The sequence below is a fragment of the Melospiza georgiana genome, chromosome Z (genome assembly GCF_028018845.1).
Source record: "Melospiza georgiana isolate bMelGeo1 chromosome Z, bMelGeo1.pri, whole genome shotgun sequence".
Lineage (NCBI taxonomy): Eukaryota > Metazoa > Chordata > Aves > Passeriformes > Passerellidae > Melospiza > Melospiza georgiana.
Window position 1 is genome coordinate 28,075,812 of NC_080465.1, and position 25,841 is coordinate 28,101,652.

General features: G+C 41.0%; 1 protein-coding gene across 1 annotated transcript in view; it reads right to left on the reverse strand.

Annotated features, from left to right (window-relative positions):
- Positions 1-22,689: 22,689 nt before the first annotated feature.
- DAPK1 (death associated protein kinase 1) overlaps positions 22,690-25,841 on the reverse strand; it is an 85,699-nt gene continuing 82,547 nt past the window's right edge. Inside the window, exons 25-26 of the mRNA XM_058043511.1 lie at positions 25,647-25,835; positions 22,690-25,075 (exon numbers count right to left, since the gene is read on the reverse strand). Coding sequence (XP_057899494.1) covers positions 23,843-25,075; positions 25,647-25,835 — 1,422 coding nt within the window. The 3' untranslated portion in view covers positions 22,690-23,842. The remainder of the gene's footprint in view (positions 25,076-25,646; positions 25,836-25,841) is intronic.

A 25,841-nucleotide genomic window follows, 5' to 3' on the forward strand; every position in this document is an offset into this window, starting at 1 on the left:
ATTCCATGAAAATAACCAACTTTCTCCTCCAGCCTAGACATTCCTCACCACAGATCTGAGGTGGCTCCTGAGTTTGTAATGTCCCTCTGGGATTAACAACATTCGTTCATAAGTAGCCTCTTAAGAATCTTTGTTTTGGATTCTCCCTAGTAAAATATAAGATTCAAACTGCTTCAGCTGGAGCATAATGAGGTTAGTTGCATCATTATTAGGTTAGAAAAGAAGCGGCATTTGCTTCAAGGGAACCCAGATAGAGTTCTGTGAGTATTCTGAAGACTTGGGATATGGCTGAGGAACAGTGACACAATCCTTCTGAACTTCTTTGTTTCCAGTGGTCTTGTGATCTATCAGAATCACCATTTCCTCACTCAAGTGCTAGATAAGAACCCACATTCCAGCTTCTCTGCTGGCCCACAAGACCGAGACGACTTCGTTTGCATCTCAATGTCTCACCCAGTCACGGGAGTTGGGAAATGATGCAAGGGATTGCTTGCCTGGCAAGAAAGACCGGGTGGGGGTCCTCCATTACTTCAGGGTTAGGGTTTCTCATAAGTAATATTTTGTTTCTGTGAGGTTTTTTGATGAAGGTATTTTTTGTATGTGTGTGGGGGCGAAAGGAGCTCTTTTGTTCTCCTTTTTCTTTTACCTTTTTTTAAAATAGAGGTTAAATACTGAGTTTGAAGTCAGTTTTGAAGCTTTGACCATTGTGTAACTCACATTCTAAACTTTGATTGATTCCTGATTCATTACTCAGCGTCTCTTCCTGATTTCTGGCAGGTGGTAATTTCTGTGTTTTGGGAGATTTGAAAGCTAACTGGGGGGAAATAGTGGGAGTATGCAAGGAAGTATGGTCATGAATTGTTGATACAGAAGTTTACAAATATAGAATAATTTTCACATTGTATTGATGTTTGTCTAAAATTTAAAAGTAAATGGTGTTTTTTCCTCCTTATACTAAGAAGGATATTTTTAAACATTTCTCGAAAGTATTTACCACTTCCTGACTCTCCTAATTTAAAATTTTATTCTAACAAGTTGGAAGTTGTAAATTCAGTCAGTATTGTAAGATTCCTTTGAATCAAGATCAATTTTTTTACTGCCCATCAGTACTCTACAGATCACAGTGAAAGCATTTTAACAGATTTCAAAGAAGGTGTGGGTAGGATTTCACATACTATTTAATATTTGAAATCACATTTTGTTTTGGTTTAATGATCCAACATTTCTATTTTGAGATGGAAACAGTAATAAAGTTCAGAGAAGTACAAATCTTTCAGTGTTTGATTGTGATGTTTGTGCTTCTGCAAACCATTGTAAACAGTTGCACAGCATGAAAGACAAATCTGTCTCTTAGACCTGTAGTGTCTAAAGTACAAGCTGACATGCTGGAAAGTATTTCCCATGATAAGGTTAGAGACTGTGAGTGAGGTGAGGAATTGTTTTTAACCTTAAAAGTTACAGGCTGCGCTTCATTAACAGATCATGTGAGAGAAGGTTAAACAAAAGCTGCTTGCAGAAGAGGAGAGAGGCTATTGAAACAATCGAATACAGGTCTAAAGCTTGTTTTCCTGAAAATCAGGTAAGAGCAAAATGACTGCATGTGCTTTTGTGGTAAGAGCAGTGGTGACTCACACCTGCCTTTATTTCTGCTTTACAAACAGAAAGACTGAGGAAAGGAGAAGTAGTAATGTGCAGCTGTGGCCACTGAAATCAAATTAATGACTATGAACAAATCACTATAGGCTCTTCAATACCACAATTAGCAATGGTAAATTGTAATGCATCACATCTCTTCTCCTATTTCTGCCAGTCATGATGAGTGCCAGGGTTGTTTGGGGAATACATGTGATATAAATGAGTGAAATATGTATTGGCTTGTCAGTCTCTGAAATTCAGTTGAAGCATTGTAAGCCCATTGATCCTCAGGATGCTGGCAATTGCTGCCAAAATTACATTATAATTTCAAATATTTTAATAACTTCTTAATCACTGTGGCAGAGACACTACACCAGGTCTTTTGTAGAACTTTTATGGCCACCAAGAACTTTCTTGATTTGAGTCTTTGCACTATCAGTAGAGCAGAATTTCTTTTGATCTCTCCTTTGGTCAGCCTTAGCCCATGACGCATCCTAAATATATTCCACAAGCTTCAGGACAGCACAGCAGAAGGCAAATGACTTCTGCACTGGTTGTTCATTTGCCACTGAAAGTGAGTGTGTGCAAGAGGACATTCATCTGGATACGAGGTGAAGCTGATTTAGTTAGTGGCCAGCGTGAAACAAGATACTTTTGGAAACTCTCACATCACAGCAGTGTCTGGATGGCTCCATGACAAGGCCATATATAGCGCAGCAGCTGCAGAGCTGAAGGTTGAACGCTGCTTCTCAAACTTGTCTCATGAGCAGCTATATATAAGCTTATGCAATTTCCTCTTGCTCCATAGGGAAACATCCATAGGGATTTTGCTAGACCTTGCCCTTGGGCTTGCAGAAGAGCACAGTGAGTGACTGACAGAGTATTCATAGAATCACTTCTCATCCTTGTCACCAGAGTCTTCCTCTGCTCTTATAGCAGGCTATTGCGTGGTGGGTGCGCATTACCAGAAAAGTGGGCTGACCTGGAGTGGTCGTGATGGTGCCTACAGTAGCTTACAGCTGTGCTGGACTGTCTAATATTGGGGTCTGCTCAAGCCAAGCCTCACTATTCACATTACAGTGTACTCTACCTTCAGATTACTCCCTCCCTAAGCTCTATTGCTCAAAGTCAGACTTGGATATTAGCTAAGTAAGCTGTTTTACACACTGACCCGCAAACAACTCATTACTGACCATATCCATGATCTAATGTGAAAAATTTGGCCTTTGCTCATGGCTGGAAAGGTGATGATGAAACCCCTTTGTTCAGAGGCTGTCCCAGTGCTGTTTACCTGGGTTGCCTTCTGCTCTCCGGCCCCCTGATAGTTGTCCCAAGCTCTCCCATTAGCATGAAGGGCAGACACTTGAGCACACACTGCAATCCGCCTGTTTCCTCTCTCCCAGCTGACTTTTTTTAAGGACTTTGTTTTTGGCTAAACAAGTAACTGCTCAAAACAGAGGCTGTGTTTAGGGGTTTTTCCTGTCTGCTCCAGCTACCATGTCTGTTAACAAAAGCTTTCCTTGGTGCAGGTTTCAGTGCAAATTTTCAGAGGCCCTCAATCCTGACACTTGGATCTGGAACTAGGTACATTCACAAGCTGTCTGCAAAAGGTTAATCCCAAAATACTATGATAAAGAGAGACATAGAGGAAGGAAGGGTGAAAGACAGTGAAGAAATACACAAAAGAATCAACACACTAGCCGTCTAGAGTTTACCTAAAACACCCTTAATTTTGTGACAATTTTAATTATATGTACAATGGCATATAAAAAAAAATTTAATTCCCCCCCCCCCCCCCCCCCAGCAAATAAGCTTGAATTGTGTACTTTTTTTTTCACACAGTATTGCTACATTAGCACAGCTGGACATCCCCTCTAAATAGTCTTACATTATAACAAGGCAAGGACACCCACTCCATACTGGCACAGCTATCTTCTTCCTGGGTTTCATGAAAAAATGTATCCAGAACTCATATTTGAGATCACATATTATGTCATCTGTTGTTCAACAGACTGAGTTTGTACTATCCTAAACCATTCACAGATTGTAAATTAAATTTCCTAGAAAGAAGGGTTCGTTATTAATGGAAAAATACACTTCAGTGATGTTCTGTATTTAGTGTACTATAATAGTTTCAATTAAAATTCTCCATCATAAATGGAGCATAAAAATGTCTCCCCTTGAAGAAGTATTTACAACTAAAACAACACCATTCTGTAATCATATGCTGGATGAGACTCAGTTGAGTTCTCTAGTAAGATTTCTAATACCATACAGAAAGCTATTTTCTCTTCTTCTTTACTTCTCACTGAAAAAAAAAAGCCAAGCAGAAGTGGCAAAGTCCAGCTGGAACAAGCCTATACTTCCTGTGTTTGGCCACATTTAAGAACTACATTGTCTATTGCCCAGTATGCAAGTCTTCAGTTGCCTTGTTTGAAGGGGACCGGAGACATTAAATCAAAGAGTCATCAAAAAAAGTCTTTCAGAGAAGTATAAATCTTTCAGTGTTTGATTATGATGTTTGTGCTTCTGCAAACCATTGTAAATAGTTTAGAAAATTTTGACTCAGACAACTGTCTGGCTTTTCTTGTTAGCTTTCAAACTGGAATCGACATGAACATATTTTTAAATGATACCAGAATGTCTAGCATGGATATGTCTGCATGTTTTAGCTCTGGCTGTAACATGCCCTTTTCACCTGGACTCAAGGAGAATTTTGTGCCTGTGTGATGATCCTGTATGAACCCAGTGCCACTGAGGTTGTTTGCTCCTCCTGCAGTAACCTCAGTGAGGCAGAAGTCCATCTCCTCAGCCCTGAGCCCCTCTGCCGCCAGTGGTCTTTCTCCTAATATTACTGAAGTTGTATGCTGACAGCTCCTGATGCAGAGTGAAAATTAAGACAAAGGACAGAGTTGCTAGAAGTGACTGATAGTTGGCTTAAGCAGAATATGTGTGATTTTCTAATATTTCCCCTGACTTTTCCACCCATCAAGTCAGCTCATAGTCCTTTTTAGAGCTCTTTTATGCCTCAAATTCTTCAAAATAAAAATAGCAAAAATAAGCTCTTCCTCCCCCCGTCCCCAAGCTTTATCACCAAGACCATTCACTCTGTCAAATTTGATTTCATTAAGTGTTAGCCTTACCTTATCACTATCCTTTGAGAAAAGCAGAGATCAGCAGCCACCCTAGATATTGTGTTAATGCACATTGTGTGTTTTTGGCTAGATCTTGACTGAAGATAATCAAAACAAAATAAAAAAGAGATGAAAAAACACCTCACTGTAGTGGTATCACTACTAAAGGCAATATTTTGCATTGATTAAATTTCTCTTCCATGAACATTAACTAAAAGTACTTTGTTAACCAAGACCTGTGAGGGAGTAGGGGATCAAGCCTGAAAATAATTCAGGACTAGTGTCTCTATAAGACCTCCACACAGCTGTCAGAACTTGTTTCTACATATTTTGCTAGATAGAGCCTGCTTGCAGAAACAAATTTTCTGGGCTGACAAATCAGCATATGTGTTGCTGCAGTACTGCCCAAACTTTAGTGGAAGAAGATGAAAGCCAAAATTTGATTTTAATTTTTTTAAAGATGAATTGCTAGTATGTTTAACAAGGGCTTGAAGCATTTTTTTATGCAAAACACTGGAAAGAAAATAAAAAATTCATCTACTGCATTTGTAATTCGGTTCAGCTCAGATGTAGTTCCACATCCTAAATTCACTACAGATATGGCCCAGTGAGGTCTTGGCTGCCCTTTTGCTGTTCTCTTCCTCAGGCAGAGTAATCCAAGAGTATACTGTTCTCACATATTGGAGCACAGGTACAGTGACAGCTAGCGAATGTACCAAAGGTGCATTCTCAGCTGTAGCATGCAGTGAGTTTTTTTAATAATACTGCAGATACTAGGGCTGTGGGCGCTCTTTATGAATGCTAAGCAAGGGAGATATAAAGGAACAGTTTTATCCTCAGGTCCCTGGACAACCTTATCCTTACATTCAGTTATGTACTTGCAATTGTTTTTATGCATAATTCACTTGCTTGTTGCCTGTTTTCTCTGTATTTCCATTTTGTTCTTCTCTCCTGTTGGTTTTGGGAACCACAGGGCTACCTCACATTTCTCAAACAACCTTCCTAGTCAAGAAAATCTGCAAGTTTCACATGAATCATAGTGAAGCACACAGTGCCTTACCCTGCATCCTAACATAGGCTGAGCTGAAAGTGTGTGAGTAAGAGTTTGAGTAAGAGTTTTGTTAGGTAGGCAATGCAGAATAAATGGTGAGATTCACACTTATCTTGCTTCCATTCCCTTAGTCAGACCATCAGTACCTTGTGCTTGTTTTTCCCATAGAGAATGTAAGACCAAGGGCACCTATCATCCACGTGTCCATTTCCCTGCTGTATCTTTGGATGATATCTTGTATCTTGTGATTAGCCACCACGAGTCAGGTGTGAAAGGGAGAAATCTCCAACTTGCCTGGAAGGCAGCTTTTTGATAGGAGAGAAGAAACCAAACCAGAGCCTCTGCTGGGGGAAAGCCAGGGAGACCACGGCTGCCACAAACCAGTGCTTGGCAGCTGCACTGCAGTGTTCCTGATCTGAGCATCTATAGCTCCAATCTGGCACAGCTTGCTCAGTGAGGATGGGAAGAGATACAGAGAGAAAAGAATGAATAGGAGACAAAAGTGAGTCCCAACATAAAGAAAATGCATTGGTTCTGCCCTTACACTACTTTTTCTGCCATCCATGTTGATCTCTATCTCCACAGCTGCTCTCTCATTTACTTGCAAAAGATCCCACAGATACCTCTGTGTTATTACTGAAGTCTGATGGATTCTTGGAATTGATGAACTGTAGCTAAGAAGAACAATATGTAAAGAAACTGAAATAAGTTGAAGTAAATGGGCAGTGCAATATCCTTGCTCCTGCAGAGCTCAAGACTTCGCAGTGCAAGCAGGCATCCTACAGACAAAGAAGGAGGCAAAGGAAGGATGAGATTTGCTTTTCTCTTTGGCTGCTTCTGATTAAGTAAAATCTGGGGTAAGTGAAATTACTAAAGATTGAGCATCCTGGAACTGCCAGGTGTGATGTGACAATGTGCTTCTCATCAGTAGTAGAAACTGACGATGACAATAAACATAAATAGATTTCCTAAGAAAGCATCTTAGAAAAGCAGTTAAGATTAAAGAATCATCACTAAAGGTAAATATATTGCCTGAGTATGCAATTAGTATTATTATTGTGTATTAAAGTGTATTATTCAGTACACTTTTAAGAGATAGAAACTTTCCCATTTCTATGGATGGCATTTCTACAACACTTGGCAGGAACCCCCAGTCATTTTCTGAAGACACTGAAAAACCATGCCTTGTATTATTATCCACAGAAGTGATCTCATATAATTCTGTCAATTCACATTTTATTCACATGAATAAATACACACACACATGCACACACAGACACACACACTTTTGAATGTTTGCAGGACTAAGCCCTAAATACCTAAGCGCTCTGCTTCAGTGGGATGGAAGAATTATTTTCCTGCTCGGGGAATAGCTGATAACACTAAGTCTTTTATGCTCTTGTAATGTGCTGTATCATTTTTTTTCCCCAGCACTGTACTAAATTTCAGGAAGACTAAACTAAAAAACTAATTATAGGGCACATATATGCAGTCTACTAAATAAAGTGTCTTTTGAAGAGTGTATAATTTAAGACAGTATTTCTCAGAAGACTAAAAGGAGAGTAACCTGACATTTTTTGACACCTGACTTGAGAAATTAAGAAATTTCAAAGAGTTTTGTAAGCAAATTGTATACTACAGAGGCCAAGTGGAACTGTTAAGAAATTTTCTTCCTGTGCCAAAGCTACTGTGAAGACCACACAGCAACACAGCAGCTTTTGCCAGGGTTACTTTCTGCAATGAAGTGTACAAGGATCTCTAGTGTTTTGTTTCAACCTGTACAAGTGTTACAGCAATATTTCATACATATATATATATGTATGTATGTGTGTATCTCCAGTGTCCAAAAGATCCAAACTGAGGGCTTAAATTAGCATCACAAGCTGAACATTTTCTTCAGGCAAGAGCTGATGAAGCTATGCTGCTCACAGATGAGATTAGCAGTCACATTACTTGTACATGGAAATTGGCAGGGTTAGGGCAGAAGATCAAAGCTGCTGCTTTACACAGACCTTCTTATGGCTTTTTTTTTTCACTTGTCTTTGAGCCTTGCTTTAGGCTTTCTTGTCTTACTGTCTCCGTTGAGTTTTCTTTTGTCGCTGGAATAATTTGATTTCTTTGGAGGTTCCTTAGACCGGAATAGATGTGTTTGGTTTGTTGCCTGTCCCCCTTCTCTTTGACTCAAAAGCCATCCCCTGTGCTGTAAACATCCCTGCAAACCTTACCTTTCCTTCTTCTCATGTTGTTGCCCAGCTCTCTGTCTGCATGGAGGAGGTAACTGAAAGCACTCTGCAGAAGATGGAGTGGAGAGCAGTGTCCTCTATAGTGTGTTCTTTGGCACGGAGCCTGGTCACAGGGGTACATCCACACACCACTATCAGGGGCAGATAGGGTTCCCAGAATGCTTGGTCAAGAAAGGCATTATGCTTCCCTTTGAGAAACAACTCTCAGACTCTTCTTGCTGCTGCAGAAGCAGCATGTGCCTAGATGCATTCTTATCCAACCAAGCCTTCACAGAGATGTTTAAAACTGTGCAGCAGGAGCCCTGCTAGCACAGTAACTTTAAATGCATGTGCTCACACATGACTTACTTGGCTAGCAGCTATGGCAAATGAAACTAGTTTTGCCAGTAGCTTGGGTCGACATAGTCTTTTTCCCATTAAATAGGTCACAATGTTGTTTTTTGATTTGTGCTCTTGTTTACTGGATTCTTACTGTGGCTGACAGCCTGAAGGCACGGTGTTGCAAAGGGAGAGTGGGATGGCTGGAGGTCTGATGAGAGATGTGTCCCTCTTGATGCAATGCCCTCTGTATCTCCCCAGAAGCCCCTGTACAGACTGACAGGAGGTGAGAGACGGGAGGAGATGGGGTCAGGGCAAGCTTTGCTATGCAGTTTGATGATTGTGCAATGCTGTGTCCCCAAGCAGAGACTTAAGCCAGTGCAGCAGTGCACTCCAAGGTCTCCCTGCACCAGATACCTCCCCTTATTTTACCAGAATGCATTGCACACGGGCTGTGCAGGAAATCGGATGAAATAGATTTGCGGTTATATTACGAAAAAAAAAAAAAAGACTGTGTGAAATCAGCATGTTTGTTTATCTTATGGAATGGTCATATGAGAGAGCCCTCACCTTCTTTCACCGGTAAATTGTACAGATTGTGCCTCCAAGGGTGATGAGGGACAAAACACAGACCATCTCTCTCATGTCTCAGCTGCAAGTGTGCTGTCAGGAATCGAGGAAGAATTGTAAAACAGCCAAACAAAGGAGGAATTTGGCAATGATCATTTTGAAATAAACCTGTTTGTGACAAGCAGTGACTGTGGCAATATTTACGCTATGATTCATACCAAAGTGCAGCACCTGAAGTTCTAGTCTGGATGACTTTTAGGATAGAACCAGCAGCAAATACTATTCTAACGTTTAATAATGAGCAAGCAAGCATCAAAGCTGCTCTTGGCTCTGGAACAGTATTGATTTAGAGTAGTGTAAGAGCTGGCTGGAAGCATCTGCACTGCCAGGTGCATGTTACTTGTAACTGCCTATCTCTCTGTATTCACTTGCAGTTTCTCTTCTCTTTATGTGACAGCTGCTGTTACAAGAAACTCTTAGCTGACATATATCACATTAGAGCCCTTTGAGGATGCTCTCAGAAAGTCCCTTACACTGCCTCCCACTCCTCATTGATGACAAGACTGAACCTGCATCTATGCTAAAGGGCCAGCAATAGTGCCTGTGTCTGTCAGCTGCAGGCAGCTCCTGGAAGCCTCCTTACAGAGAGATACAGGCATGTTATTCTCTCAGTGCTACTGGATAAACAAACTGCTACAGCCAGGAAGACATCAGAGATGCTTTGTATGCATGGTTATTGATGCTGTCAAAAGGCAGTTTCTAGAAACTCAGCAAATTCCAGAGGACACCAGTGGGAGCTGCATGTTTTTACACTACAAAAACAGCTCTTCTGAGGGAATCAAAAAGTCAGGTTCCTATTTCTTTAGAGAAACTCAGCTTCAGAATATGAGACTGTTCTTCCTCTCCTGCCCTAATAATATTGATAAATACCTGGTTAGAGAAAAAGCCTGTCTTACTGGCTGTCTTACTAAGGCAAAATGAGATCAGAAAAGGGGGTGCCTACAGATTACTTCCTCCAAGAAGATCTTTGCTTCCAACAAAATCTTCAACATTGGACTTCTCAGTCTAGTCCTCAAAGGTACTTAGTGGGTTTTTTCTACCTAAAGTACTTGTGCAGGGAAGGATCTTCACACAGGCTGGTTGGGTGACTCCTCTGCTTAGCATTACTTGTTCTCTTAGTTTTTCCCTTTATTTAACTATTGAAGCTAGTTTTGAACTGTTTAAAGAAAACATCCATAAACATTTAGGCAGGAAAAAAATTAAGAAAAGCCACAGTTTTTAAAACAGAAAAATGACTAATCTAGAGCCTGGAAGAACTGCTTACGTGACAAACCTGCTTGCTTACATTTTGACTTCTCACCTGTCTCTAGTTTTCTACTTGAAGGAATTCTTTGTGGGAAATGCAGGCACAGAAAGCTTCCAAGGCCTTGAGCAAACAAGCTCAGAGATAGAGATGGATACAGTGTTTGACCTTAGACCTTGGAGAAGGCTTGAAGGTTTAGAATAGACTAAAATTAGAACAGAGAGATTAAATAAGAATAAAGATTTGTCGTTTAAGCAGAAATATGTTTTAAGCAAGTAGATATAGGCCTCATATAAGAGAATGATTATGCTAAGCAAAATAGTAGAATACAATTAAAGTTTAGCAATAGAACTTGTTAGAGAGTTGATCAAAAGTAGAAGATAACAGCAATAAGTTTTTGTAGAGTTATATGATTGGATAGAAAAAGTAAAATGCAGCAATTAGCAATTGATTATGAAGGTGCTAGTGAGCTTTGTGGAAGATTAGAATAAGAAATTTATGAAAGACATTTTACCTAGAATTATAATGGCCTCTGATACAAGGTTTCTAATGTATGGCTTCTAATGTGATTATTCCATGAGACTGATTTTGAAATAAACCATCTTTTAAATGCCTTTTCAGTTGACCCCGTCTTTCTTTATCCTGAACAATTCTTGTTTCTTGTCATTTCCATTTCAGGTTTATGTCTTTTAAGTCATTGCAAATGTATTTCATATCCTTGCTAGTGTATTTTTTTAATTGCTGGAGAGGTAAAAGTTGTACCTCTGCACTTTGGAAGCGGGCTGAAAGGCTGCTGTTATCTACATCTGAAGCAATAACAGATCCTTTGCCTGTCGTGAACTGGGCACCTTTTCCCCACAGCACAGCCCAGTCCTTTCTGCTTATTTATTTTGATGGGTCTGTACATTTGCTTTATACATGAGCAGGAAATAATTCACAAATTCAGATTTCCAGAGCCGTGATAAATTAATGTAAATAAAAGTAAATAAAAGACAAAACATGCATGTTAATACAATTACAAATAGCTTTCTGTACTCCTTTTTATTACACATATGATTTAGAGACACAAAGACTCTGGAAGCTGTAAAAATGAATACCATCCTCCACTCACATGAAGTGTCACTTTCCCAATCTGCGTATTTTCCCCACCATGCAGAAAACATCTGAGGACAGGGAAAAATGTGAGGAGGATGCATCATTAGTAAGTCTGCAGCTGATATTGTTACACAAAAAATGCCTTCTTCCCAGCAAGCAGGGTCAAATTGTGAGAAGAGAGGTGCTGTAAGTTCTTTAGTAAGAAAACCTGGACCACTCAGGGAATAAGTTCACCCTGATCTACAGAAACAGTTTAGCTGTGACACTGTCCACAGTCTGGCATCCAGCTGCAATACCTGGGAAACCCACCATCCAAAAGCAAGCCTTAATCCTTGGTCATACCTGATCTGGTATCAGGGTCCAAGCTGGCTGACCTCTGCTCTGCCTCTCAGGGTGTGGTGCCTTTCTTGGACGGCTGGTCCTGGAGCGTGGTCCCTGCAGACACCTGGGGCCATGTGCCAGCCTCAGCATGGCAAACCTCACTGCTTTGAGGGCAAAGAGTGAACAGATTAAATGAAGACTGTTCTTCAGAAGCAGGATTACAGAATATCCCTTAAATTCATGAGGGATTTGTTCAAATACAGGAAGATGCTTTCTGAGTCACTGACAGAACTAGCATGATTTGTTGGCTTCTTTTTTTAATGGATAATTGAACCCAGACCGAGTGATGTAGGCTCAGGTCTTGAAACCACCAGTGGTATTAGTTGTGCAATAAATGGAAAACTGAATCTTGCTCAACTTATAACAGTACTTTGAATTTAAAACTAAACTTGCTCATTATATTGGTTTAGGAAGCAACATTTTGAGCAGCTGCTGCCTATCTATAAAAGCATGTGTTTTTTCCCTTTTCTTTTCAGACTGAAAGGAAAATAACAAATCCAAAAGCCAATAGACTAAAAATATCTGATGGATATAATGAAAAAGATGAAGGGAGACAGATGACACACAGATGAGTTTTGCTTGAGAATGTTTAATAGTGAGTAGTACCGCATTTCTTCTTCATGTTCTGTGCCTTTTCATCCACACCTCCATCTAGCTTCTCTCCTGCCAGTGCTTGTTTTGTCGCAGCCTGTAAAGTCCAGGGCCTGTTGAGGCAGAGTGGCAATGGCTCACACCTGCTCAGGTCCTGCACCCATGACAGCGCTGCAGGACGTGCACAGCCTATATAACTCTCAGAAGCTTAGCAAAAGTAATGGTCATTTAAAAGCCCAAGAGCTTCTGCAGCACTGAGACTTGAACTACTTTCAGAAGCATTCCCTCAGCTGAGCTGCAGCCCAGGACTGTCAGCACCCCACAAGAGAGCTGGGTTGAGGAAGGACTCTGCAACATCAGCACAGGAATCCTGCAGGCACAGAAGGGCACAGAAATCCAAGAGCACAGAAAACTTCCTTTTCCTTTCTTCAGTACTAACCCTGCCTTCATCACCAAATGGACCAGAATTAGCTGTACCCAGGAGCTTGAGGAGAGAAGGAAAGGGCTGTGGATGTCACTCTCCATTTTCTAACAGGAGTAACCTGGTACTGAAGAGAGCACCGTGAGTCAGGAGAGGTCAGTCCCACAGTGCTGCACTTGTGGTGCTGTCCTCTCCAGAGCAGGTGCAGCTGATACTCAGGACTTGCCTTCCTGTTTGGACATTTTCCAGGGTACAGGCTTTCCCAGCTCACATCTGCTAGTGTTCCTGGATTTGGGATAGCTGCTGTTTCCCTGGAAGTGGGTAGAGGACTGTTTTATATTCTGCCAAGAGCCACTGGCATCTACACAGTTTAACCAGAGCTTATGGAAGTACTTTTAGCTAAAACAAATACTGAAGTTAAACCTTTATATAGTTTGAAAGTATTTATGGGTGTTGTTTATCAAGCAGTTCTGTCTGATTTGAACCAGGATTAGTGCTGAAAAAATTACATTCTGGCCCTTCCCTCTTCTGTCAATTCTCATTTCTCTTCTAAGCTGTAGCAGCAAGCTCATTGGGCTGCAAACAATGCCCTCAAAGCCAAGTGACAGCTTCTTCCTGCTGGATGAGTGAGCTGAACTGGCTGAGCATGCCAGGTATTAGTCAGCACCCAAAAGACTGCAAAGCAAGGGTGGATAGAGCAGGTCTTCCCCTTCTAGTGCAACACAGCATTAGATTAATTTAAGAAACCCAGGAAAAGTGGATGATCAAAGTTTACAGTGTTGGGACTACAGTGCTGACTAATGGCAGAACCTGGTTAAAATCTCTTCTGTTGCAGGCTAGGCAGAGATTCACACCAACCGGAATCTAATATACCTAGCCTTACATATACACATCCTATATAAACTCTCTATTACTCCCTCTCCATTTTTGCCAAAACATACTGGACTAAAGTAAAACTAAAAAGTAGAAAAAACAAAACATGAGAAGCACAGAAGTTGCTGCAACAGAGTACCTAACTGCTGCCATCTGTCCTGACTCCAGCTGTAAACACACATGCACTCTCACACCAACACCAAACAGGAGACTCAGCCTTGGTGACATTTGTTGATCAGTTGCCAGCAGTCTCCTGATCAAAACACATGGACTAAGGCTTTGAACTGTGGCTATCATCCAGAAGAGCACCTGCTCCTCTCTGCCCCAAATATGTAGTTATGTTAGCTGCAGCATGCTTAGTTTTATTTACTGTTTCCCACTAACTACACTTTTACAGGACACTTAGGTAAGCTGAACACAGCACTTACTAAGCTGGCAGAATTAGACTCCGTCTTGCAATCAGTCCAAAGGGACTCTGTCAGAACTGGACGTACAGGGCTCTCCAGGAAACCATACCAGAACGTGGGCTGGCTTTAGAAAGAGTGGCTTATCTTATTTTCCAAGTGCCTTGTTTACCCGGACTGCGGATGAACAAGGGCCTTTCGTTTCCCAAGACTCTTTCTGCATCATGGGGAGTAATGAAGAGGACTTGTATTTGCCTCCAGCTGCCATTTAAAACTGTCTCTGCTCCCTGCAGAAAGCAGTGTAGATGTTTTCCAAAGGTGAGTGCCATTTTCTAGTCTGATTATTTCAACACTTAATTATTCCATTCCCACTCCCCTGAGCGTTTTATTTACTTGGCTTGTTGAAGCTGGCAATCACAGGTAGGCTTCAGGGAGCGGAGGTTAGGAGAATCACATCTGGCTTCCAAGATTTGAAACTGTCACTGTAATTCAATGCCCTGATGGATTAAAAGCTGGAAGGAAGGACTATAGCTATTTATGATATAGCAAAGCTACACAGCTTGTGAAATTTGTTCCTCATGCAAGAACATCAACCTTTTTTTGACCCTAAACTCTGACTTCAGTCCTTAGCATCTGAACACTGCACCTTTGATCAACAGCTACTAGTACATAATATTCCCTAGCATCAACAAGGTTGAGAAGCCACATAATTCACAGATTTCCTTATTTTTCACATTCCCATTCTACCTTCAACACCAGTTTCCTTCCATATAATTAATAGAAATAGCAGGAGATGACAGAGAATATTGAATAAAGTCCTTCTTAAGGGTTACACTGCAGCCCTCCTCTCCCCACAGGGGCATCCAAGCCAGTCCCTTTGTCATGTCACCTACTGCATCTCTGCCCATCAGGAATAAGACAGTGATATTTCTGGCTGATGCTGGGAAATGTGAGGATACAACGTGTCATCTGAACTTCCCTCTACCCTAATACTGTGGAACACTATGGTTGTGGCTTTAAATATGTTTTACTATATAACATGATTTGGACAACACTTCTCATCAACAGTGGGACTGATTCAAACACTAATAAGAGGAAGGACATCCTCGCAATTAAGCATGTGTCAGATAAAAACTAAGTGGCAGAGGCAGTTTAATAACCTTCCACCACACCCCGCCTGATGGCAACAGAGCACTCAAAGATCCCTGTTGTTGGCAGTGCTAATAAAGGCCTTGTCATAAATACAAACATGACACAGTATGTCTCCAGCTGGGATTTTTAAGTGCTGGGAAGCACCCCCTGGTCCACAGTAGAGAGTCTTCTGCTGGGCACACAGAGGAAACACTTCCACCAAGCAGAGGAGGCAGAAATCAGACTCTCTTGGATTGAAAGACTGTGCCCTTGGACAATATTTACAATGAGCAATTCCAGCCCAGCTTCTTAGTTGTCTTGTTTCACAATATAGCCAAAATCACTTACACTACAAGATTCCCATACTTCATTATGTTTCCTAGATTTGAAAAAGACAAATTAATTAATGTGGGAGATAAGTTTTAAAAGTGGAAACTGCAGAAAGAGAATACAAACAGCTTCTTGCTACAACTAAAATTACTGTATATGCAACTAATCTGCTTCCCAAAGTTGTCATTAGCACTGTTTGCACACTTAACTTTTTGAGGTCAACCTCAGCACTGGCATAGAAATGTAAGCCCTTGAGTTGGCTGAGATTAGGTCAGCAGATCAGTTTCTCCAAGCTACAAATGGAAATTGGCTTTAGCTCATGCAAAATGTGGCTGTGGGCCGGGTGGATGCTAATAATAAGGTTGCAGTGGCATAACAGTCTTCATACGTGCTGTGTACCTGTGGATGCAAGGCTCTGAATTCCTCTTAGGGAAGGTGGTGTTCCTTCACTCTGTGCCGGGGGCAGGGAGAGGTGGGGCCGAGTGCTGCAGCGGGCCTGCCCAGGCTGTGCTTCCTCCCGTCCCACAGCAGGCCTGGGAGCGCGGCTTTGGCAGGAAAACCCCGGCAGCTGCCCCAGCAGAAGGGTCTCGCTTTGCCTGCCCCTCTCCAGTGGGAAGGTGTTGGGAAGCACTGTCTGTGGGAGTCCCCCGCCCTTCTCCTGGGCCTTGTTCTGGAGTGGTGCAGGGCATAGGAAGGTTGCCATAGTGCCTTGGTCTGGGAAGTCATGTGGGTGTGACCTCTGGGGAGCACCTGCCCTCTTGTTTGTGTTCCTGAGGGCGAGTACATATCTGTCGGTAAAACACATTCTTTTCTTGGTATACTTTTGGTATTAATTTTGTTGTTACTGTGTGTTTCCACTCCATTGTTTTCTGCATTCAGGAAATTGTAATCTCAGCCCATTGCCTCTGCCTTTGTCCCTCCCTTATTGGAAGCTTCGGAGGTAAGGGGAGTGGTTTATTTGGGTTTAATTTCCTGCTGGTGTTAAACCACCACGACTTCTGTCTGCTATGCAAAGGCACACTGAAGCCCTGACTCCACTGTGGTAGATGTGTATCAAGGGGTTGTGGCTTCAGACTGATAGTGGATTACAGGAATCTTTTAATACCAGATTTTGAAACTAATTTTTCTAACAACAGAAACAATTTGCATATTGTTAGAATTGTTACTTCAATTACCAGTCAAGGTAACAGTTGGCAGAAAAGTCTCTTTTAGGAGATTATGGACAATTTCTGTTTTTCCATTGGAGAAAACTTTTCTTTTAGAGATTTCAGTGAAACACATTAAAAACAATGTGCATCAGAGATGATGATAAATATTTGCCGAAAACAAGTATTTTTCAGCAATTTTTATATATATTGGCTTCACTACTAGAAATAAAAGGGTGTAGCCCAATGAACTGTGAAAGAGGCAGGAATGTTTCCCTTAGTGTTTAATGTAGTACTACAACTACAGACAAACATCAAACTTAAGTTTAGTGAGACCCCTTTGTGATTATGAAGTGTGCCCCTGATCTCACTGGTGGAATGTGAAAGATGCTTTAAGTCTAGTGCACCATAAAGAAAAACATAAAACAGTTGGACCTCTCTTCTCCTCACCAGATGCCATGTTTTGGTATTTACAGGTATATCCATGGGAAATTCAGAGATCACATCCACACTGTGCAGATGAATTTTGCTGGAGTTGGGCACATGGTTGAGCTGGTGGTAGAAAGAGGCCCTTGGGACTATCATGTTTATCTAGCAGGCACCCAATGCACTCACTTTGACCTGTGCTCTCCTGTGCAATGCCTGGTTCACCTGGTGCCACAGATAGTGTTTCTCATGAGTGATGTAGTACTCCTTCCTGCAGTGAGCAATTTAAAGCAGAAAGGTGAGTCTGATAAGGGAATTGTGAAAATACTATGCTAGCATGGAAGACTGAACAATTAAATAACTGAACATCCTTATAGAAGATGAATGTATAAAACAAGGCAGAATTTCTCTCTGGCATGCTTTTCTTTGGTGACTGTGGGAGTTCTGTAGAGCTTTCCTAGCCATGAGAGTGAGAAATAGGGAAACTGCACGATGCTAAGTCACAGCTGGGGAGGTTGTTCTTCCTGTAAGTCTCCTTTACCTTCTGCTGAAGAATATTCTCCCTGTTTTGCTAAGTACAAACCAACAGTATGTCTTGGACAATGAATGGCAAATGGGAAGTACATGGTAGCTTTGTATTCATCTATTAGATGTAGAACCAAATTGGCAGCTGATTAGGTTCCTTCTGTATTTTCCTGGAATGGCAGCAAAAAGTGATTTGCAAAACATTTCTCAGGCAAGTGTTATTACCTGGGATAAAAAGGCCTCTTTCCATTAGCACTTGCAAGCTTTGTGCCTTGATTCGGTTCTTGAAGCCTGCATGGAAACTGTGTTAATCCATCAGTTGAAACATTCATGCAGCCCCTTTCTGAGCTTCTATAAGCAGATTGATACTGCAGATGATGCCTCTGAAACCTATACTGGTACCTGACTACCAGATCTAGCAGCTGCAAGTGATATTTCCTTCTGACTGTAAGCAACTGAGGAAATTTAGCCCATCCTATCTGATTCTAATTTGGTTATGGTGACTCACCTCCATGCATGTTTTCCAGGGTAATTGTTACAACATTCTCTAGCTGGCAACACAATCCCCAGGGGTCTGTAGAAAATATTTATTTTACGTGTTCTAATTGTAGAAGATGGTGGTTAATTTCTTAAGTACAACCAAATCTGAGTCTAATCCTAGCTATCAGGTGTTATTGGGAAACACTTCTAAAGAAATATCTTTCCTGCTTCTTCTGCAGATACATACCTTAGGAATGATGAAATAATCCATACTGTAGGCTTGGGAGAGTAAGAGATGTTTCTGTCCTACAACTCATCCGGACCTACACTGATTTTCATATGCACTGACACATTGCCTTTGGCACAAAATTCGAGACTTGTACTGGTTGTTTTTCCAGTAATAAAAATTTTGGCTTAGCACTAATCGATTGCACTCAGCGCTCTGCAGAATACCTTTTTCTCGCATTTGCAGCTAATAGAAAGATGTAAATATCATAGCAAGTTATAGAGCTTTGTAGGTAAATTTAGTGATAACGGGATTCTCTGGTAACCTTCTCTCTGTGCTTCTTTTGCTTAGCTGATTGCTACATCCGTTTTGACTTGTAAGCAGTCCTGTGTAGGGGGTCTGAAAGTGAAGCTGATTCATCTTTCATGGGAAATGGACTAGTCACACTATAATTCTTTGTGGCCAGGGTAAAAAAAGTTGATTTTGCAATGCAATGAGCAGCTCAAAAAGTGAAGCACAGGATGACTCAAAGAGTCATACACAGGCTGTCTTTTAACATCAGCAGTCAGGCCCCTCTAATGCAAGAACCTTCCCCTCTCTCCCGTGTTTCTCTGACAGCAGTTTTGAAAAGCACAACTTCATCCTCCCCTCCCTGTGCACCACATGCTGGTGTCTCACTCAGTCCTTACTCATGCAGATTCCAACCCTCTCCCCCAGCCCTCCAGCCTTCAGTTGCTGAGGTGCAGCAGAAGCATCCTGACTATACTTCCAACACATACAGCCTGGAAATAAACACATATTTCCAGTTACCTTCCAGATAACACATATGCTTCCGGTCCACATATAGTGTCCAGGTGTGTTACAGTCACCTGTGACTGTGCATTCTGAATCCTGTGCAGATACAACAGAGATCATATTCATGAGCCTGAATACACAGAGCCACCAGACATGCCTAGACCATTGCAGCAGGCGCTACATTTCTGCAGGAGGAGCATGTGGGGGCTCAGGCTGTCAGCATCTCTTTGCTAAGTCCATGTAAGTCACAGCATGTCCAAGCATTCATTCCTGTTTGAGACCCCCTTGTCACCCTGCCCTAAATTCTTCTTAGTCTTCCTTTCTGCCTTGCATATACGAGTGCATATTGGTAGTGTAGGTGTCCTAGGCTTGGTGACAGCAGGAGCCAGAGTTTGGGCAGGGTGGTCCACGTCTGCCTTGTCTCAGGGCAGGCCAGTGAATTTTAAGCTACATCAAACTGACTCAGCAACATAATTGGTTTCTGAAAAAGGATCTGTAAATATGCATGTGTTGGATTTGGAACCCACCCAAAGTAGTCTGGCTGATGCAGAAACGCTAGGTCAGTTTGGTTAATGCAAAACTGAACCAGGTCCACCGAGGTCCTCAGCTGGCTTTGAGGCAGTGTAGCTGCTGGTCCCACTGCTCCTGTGAAGCTTGCTATGATAAATGGTGTAGCCATACAGAGGAAAACCATCCATTCCCTTCCATATACCGCTCCTCTGACTTTTGATGTACTTCTGCCTAGTACTTCTACCTACAAAGTCTGAGTGGCTTGGCTGTAACCCTTTTGGAAACCTTAGGCATTGTTTAAAACCAGTTTTCTTTCTCCTTTTCCACCCACTGCCTTGTCTTCTGAGTCAGACAATGCCTTGAAAGAAATGTGAGTGAATTTCTTTTTCTTTTCTTTTTTTTTTTTTTTTTTTTTTTTTTGACACAGTGGACTGAGTTTAACAAATAAAAAATCAAATAGAAATAAATTTCAATATTGAACACAGTGCTTTTAGGCTAGCTTCAAAGATACTGCAATGCTCCATCTCCTCTGACTTTGCCAACAGCAGGCTTCATTTACTTTTCTTGGAGTTACAATTTGGGCATTACTCCTCCATTTCATTGTCAAAGCTGAAATAGTTCTGCAATTCAAATTGAGGTACTGTTTTACATGATGCTGTAACACAGCATCTCTGCAATAAAAAGGTTGCCATGAATTAGGGAGGTAATTTCTCCTTTGAGGGAAGAACACAGCCAACAAAGTTTTAGGACCTGAAACTGGCTCCAGCACAGCCGCTCTAAAAACTTCACTGTTGCTCTCTATAAAGACCTGACCATTTAGGAAACTGGCTCCTTTCTAAACCTCCAGGCTCTGTCAATCATGTGACATCTGGGAGTTTCAAAACTCTTGTAGTTTCCTAACTTTTTCAATCACTTGAATCTCAAAGGTCCTAAAACCTGTGACTCTCTTCATCTTACCCTTGTCTCCTCATCCTTTTACGGTGAGAAAAAGAATATATATCCACCTCCACCTGATGCTGTCTCTGGATGCCCTTGGCCTACCTTAAAATAATTTCCATGTAACCACTGATCTCTTTTGGCTTTCTAAACTCAGCAGTTAGGTCAGTACAAAACTTCTGAAAATAGTACAACCAATAACACCCAGTAAAAACAGCCATATGAAGCACTTCTTTTATTTGATGCATGTTGCTGCATGCTGGGGAGAAATCACTGGAAAAATAGCCTGCATCAAAGTGTTTAAAGTGTTTGCTTCTTCCCTATCTTCTTCAGAAAATTTCTTCAAGATTTGAATCTGAGTGCCAGTAGAATACTTTTCTAAATTGCAAGATAACCTGTAATGCCTCTGGGCCTTGAGCAGCAAACTTCAGAGTTTGTATATATTATGGATTTTGAAGACAAAATGAAAATTGTCATTCATTGATTTATCCTCAAAATTATGTTTCAGCAGCTCTTCTCTGAAAGCTACAAAGATGGTTACTGTCCAGCTTCAGTTATTTCACTGTCAGGAGCTAAGCTCATCATGTTCCTTGCATGTACTATACATTCTGTACATTTACCACTAAACTCTTTCGACTTTGCAAAGGCCTGCATTTTCTCCATTTCTGGAGTGAGTCAGGACAGGATCTTTTAACTCAGTTCTAAAAACTGCATCTTTTAACTCAGTTCTAAAAACCACAGAATTAAGCTCTGCTCCTAGCTGCATTCATAAAATGAAACAATTAATAAAATCGAAGCAACAGAAGGGATGTTCATTTGTAACATCTGGCTAGCCTTTTTTTATCCCCAAATTGTCATCTAGGAAACAAATTTTTTAGTTTTTTGATCAGTAGCACAGGATTTATAAGAAAGGAATCCAAAGCTATCCTGTGACTCTGATTCACTTTCCTGAGTCTATTACCATGAAAACTGTAAATGATGCAATAGGCTGTGACTGCTAGTCAAAGGTTCATCATAGAGTCCACAAAGTAATTTATTCTCCCAGGTCTACACTTCACAGTAAATGGAAGCAGGGAACTATGAGAAACATGCTGTTGGGAGGGGAAAAACAAAAATATAGTAAAAGAAGTAGTTTAATCAGTGTTGGTAAGTTGACCACACATCTCAAGTGTGCATAAAGCATCTGGGTGGGTGGGCAGGTGAGCAAACCTTTTCTGGTAGAAACCTGGGAAGTTTTATGACATGAAAAACACCCCTCCACTTACCAGAATCTGACAGAAGTAGTGAACATGTCCGCAGCTGGAAGGTGAAATATGGTAGTGGCCATTAATTGACAGAGGTAAATACAGGCTGTGTAGGGCTGGGCTCTGCAGTGGGCCACTTAGAGCAGCAGTGGGAGATGCTGAATGCAGTTTGTCAGAAGCAGAACATCAAAACACAGACAGCTCAGGGTAAGACTGCTCATAAACCATACTTCCTATTGAGGACTAGACTTATAAGGAATGGTTAACTGTGGAGTCCAGCAATAGCTGGGACCTCGGGAAAGATTTAATTAAGCAAGGGTAAAATAGGCAAAGAAAGGCAGGGGGAAACAAGCATTAGCATTTTAAGAAGATCTCTCTTAAATCCTTTGCAGCATACATAGGGCAGAGGTATTGTGCAAAGCTGCCTGCAGAGTGTGCCACACCAAGACTCTGCAGCTATCCGGGAATAATGCTGAGATTTAAATAAGCAGCACCAGCAGAGTCCCTTGTGTGATGAGGGGAAATTTAATGTACTCATCAATTATTGCAGCCCAAATTCTAATGCAGTGCCCTCTCTCTCTGCATCACAGAATTATCCGGAGAATTCCTGATGACAGACTCACATTTGCTGTTTTGGTTTCCATTATGAAAAACCACAAAGGAAAAGCTATGTAGCAAACTGCTTTGGCTTGCCATTTGTTAAAACGAATGCAGATTCTTCTGCTGTACAGGGACCACCTCTGCGATTAAAAAACCCCCATAAATATTCCTGCAGCATACTAAGAAATTCCCCTGAAGTCAAACAGGAGGTTCCAAGAACTTCAGAAGGCAGACATTGCCTCTCCTCAATTCTGACTGTAAAGAAAAGAAGTTTTGATACCCTTCAGCAACAGAATATGATCAACAAGGATGCAACAAGCAACAGTTTATTTGTAGAAAAATCCTTTAAAATTTACTACAATGTAAGATTAAGGAAAAAATAGTCTTAATATATATACATACAATATATATAAACAAACACATATCGCACCATGAAAATTACATGCTTTTTAGAACAGAGAATGGGTCATATTCCCTCATATCAATTTAAAAGTTATCACTGCAAGAAACCTTGCTTCCTTTTTTTTTTTATCCCCATCAAAGTTTTCAAGTACAGGAAGTAAGTAATGCAGGATCTAATAGTAGAAAACCTTTGTTATACACAAATTACAACTGACAGCTAGACAATATTATTCTGCAGTATCCAACACTTGTATTTTTTGAACTCTATTATAATGATATGAACTTTTACCTGAGGTGCATGGAAATAACAAAGCATGATAATTGGCAAGTTTAAGAGATTTTCACATTATGATTTGACTGTAATTGAAGTTGATTAGGTATCACACCTATACCTATAGTACTGGCACAAGAATGCTCTGCGTGAGTCATCACCAATGACTTAGAAGTGCAGGAAAAATTAATAGGCAAGCACCACTTGCAATGATAAGCATGCAGACAATTTAAGTGAAACAGAGGTAGCATGTTCTCGTAACTCCAGCAGGGTCATTCAAATCAACTGCACCCTCCCTCCTGCAAAAGGCACTCACTTTTTCAGCTAAAAACGATGCACTTAAGTTTGGTCAGATTGACCACAAATGGTGGATTTCTCTCCTTACAAATATAAAAAGAAGTTAAGCAGAGGACACAGTGAAAAGGAAAAAAAAAAGTGTGTAAGAAACAGACACATAAGGTACTATGTGCTATTCCTCTCCCCCTACCTTTTATGGGGAGAATTATATAAAACAGTTGCAGTACGTAATCTAAAAGTTAAGACTTTCCAGTTGAAATGGCAGTATTAAGCAGCACATTCTCAATCAGAAATAGTTCTAAACCACCAGAAGTACACCAGTCTTTTTAATAAAGAGCAACAACTCACAGTTAGGAGTAGAAAGTTTATGCACAAAAAAAGGTGGTGCCAGAGAAGGATCCTCTGATGCAAAAGCTCATAAATTAGTATGCACTGTAACTTTTATATTTATGTATTTTTTATCCTTTCTGCACTTTGAAAGGATATCCATGCAAAACACCTCCTCTTACCGTGACACTACAGAACTAATTGAGTTGTAAGATGTGCCACTGTTGCAACTGGAGGCATAAGCCTCTTGACCATTAGCATCTAAATTAATTTTGAATACAGAAGATGCCTTCAGTAAGAAATCTGCTGCATCTCTGCGACCTAATTCCCTCAGCTTAGACATTAGTATCCCTACAGTGCTGTCAGGTGCATTACTCCATTCCTGCAGAAGGGCATGAACTGGGCTTGAAAGAAAGTAATTTTGTGTTCCATTATTTGTATTGTACTTTGCAACAAGATCAGGGAGGCCCAGGTTCATGGCAAGAAGGCACCAATCTTTCCCCATTGGATCAGGTGGATCCAAAAGTCGACTTAGTTTTCTCCTGGTAAGTAGATTCAGATCAGAAACATGAATATCCATTCCTAGGCTTCCCTGGGAGTAAACATCAAGACACCCAAAACACAGTATACTGCTAAAGCTCTCTTTATATCCCCCCATAGTGTTAGTTAGTGATGTCTCCTTTTGACTCTGTGCACGGAAAAAGTCTCTGGGCTGGTAGACCATTACTGGTTCATGATGTTCCCTCAGCTGCTGAGGACTAAGGTAATATTTCCCAGTCAGAAGACCTGGTAAGGTTGTTGCTATTAAGTTATCAATGGTGCTGCACACAGAATCCAGAAGTAAACAGCACTTGATCTTCTCTGTTTCCAGTCCTCTAACTTGAACCTCTATACCCTGCCCGTGGTTGACCAGCAGCACTAAAAGCTCAGCTCCACGATTCATAATCTTTGATCCATTTACCCACAGACGTATATCAGCATCTCCCTCTGTGCTCTGCTGATGAATCCACCTGCAGAGATTCACCTGAACTTTATGAAAAATTCCACAAGGAAATGGAGTAAGATGTTCCACAGGAACGATTCTAACACCACCATAAATCAGCACTTCATCCTCCTCATCTGTCCAAGACCTGTGAAGATTGTCAGTCTTTATGAGAGCAGGAATATCCACCATTGCTCCACTGCTAAGGTCCCTTGCACAAATATCCATGGCATCCAGAATCTGTATCAGCTCTTCCACGTCACTATCTGCCACCAGACGCTGGATGTCCTCCATGGTGTACCGACCTCTGTAGTGATGGAGGGCTTTTGGGTTCTCCACTGACAAGATTTTTCCAAGGACATTAGAACAGAGCCAGCGAGGATCCAGAAGCACAACATCTTGGACAGTTTCGCTCTGCATAATGTTAATCTGTTTATAAATATGAAAGTTACTGTTTACACCTTGTGAAGTACAAGATGATAGCCCACGTTCTCACCTTCCTAACAGACTGACCAGACAATTTGATTAAAACTGCTCACAGGAAAAAAAACAACAGTGCATTTAAATATATGGCAAGTACTCAGAACAAAAAACAGATCTTGTTATTTTCCACTACTAACGAGATGGTTAGAGCCTAACAGCTGGAAAGCCTAGTCATGCCCTGCAAGCTGTTTATGCAAAGGAGTTATCCTACCACTCAGTTTCTAGTGGACACAAATAGCAGTGAACACTGCATTGAAGGTGATAACATAGTGATCCTTTCTGAGTATTTTATATTACAACTATAGCAATAAACTGTAATTCTTCCTGTCTCAAAGAGATTATGGTAACAAAATAGAAGCTACAAGACATAATGATAACAGAAAGCGTTCTCTACTTCTTATGATGTCTTAAGAGGAAGTGAAAAAAACAAACAACTTTAAACATTTGCTTAAACTCGTAAAGAAATATTCTACCACAACAGTAAATAAACAAATGGAATTTAGATAAAAATACTTACTTCTCCTATGCTATGCAACTGCTGTGCAATATGCCGTAGGTCGTTTTCGCTGGCTAAGGGATTGAGATGTTCCTGTGCATCATACACAAACTGCTGCAAGGACATCAGCTGGTTGGGCCCATTTATTTTTCTCCAGGAAGGCAGTGTGGAGATTATTTTTTCACATAGGTGAGTCATAGGTGGGCAAGTCTTAGA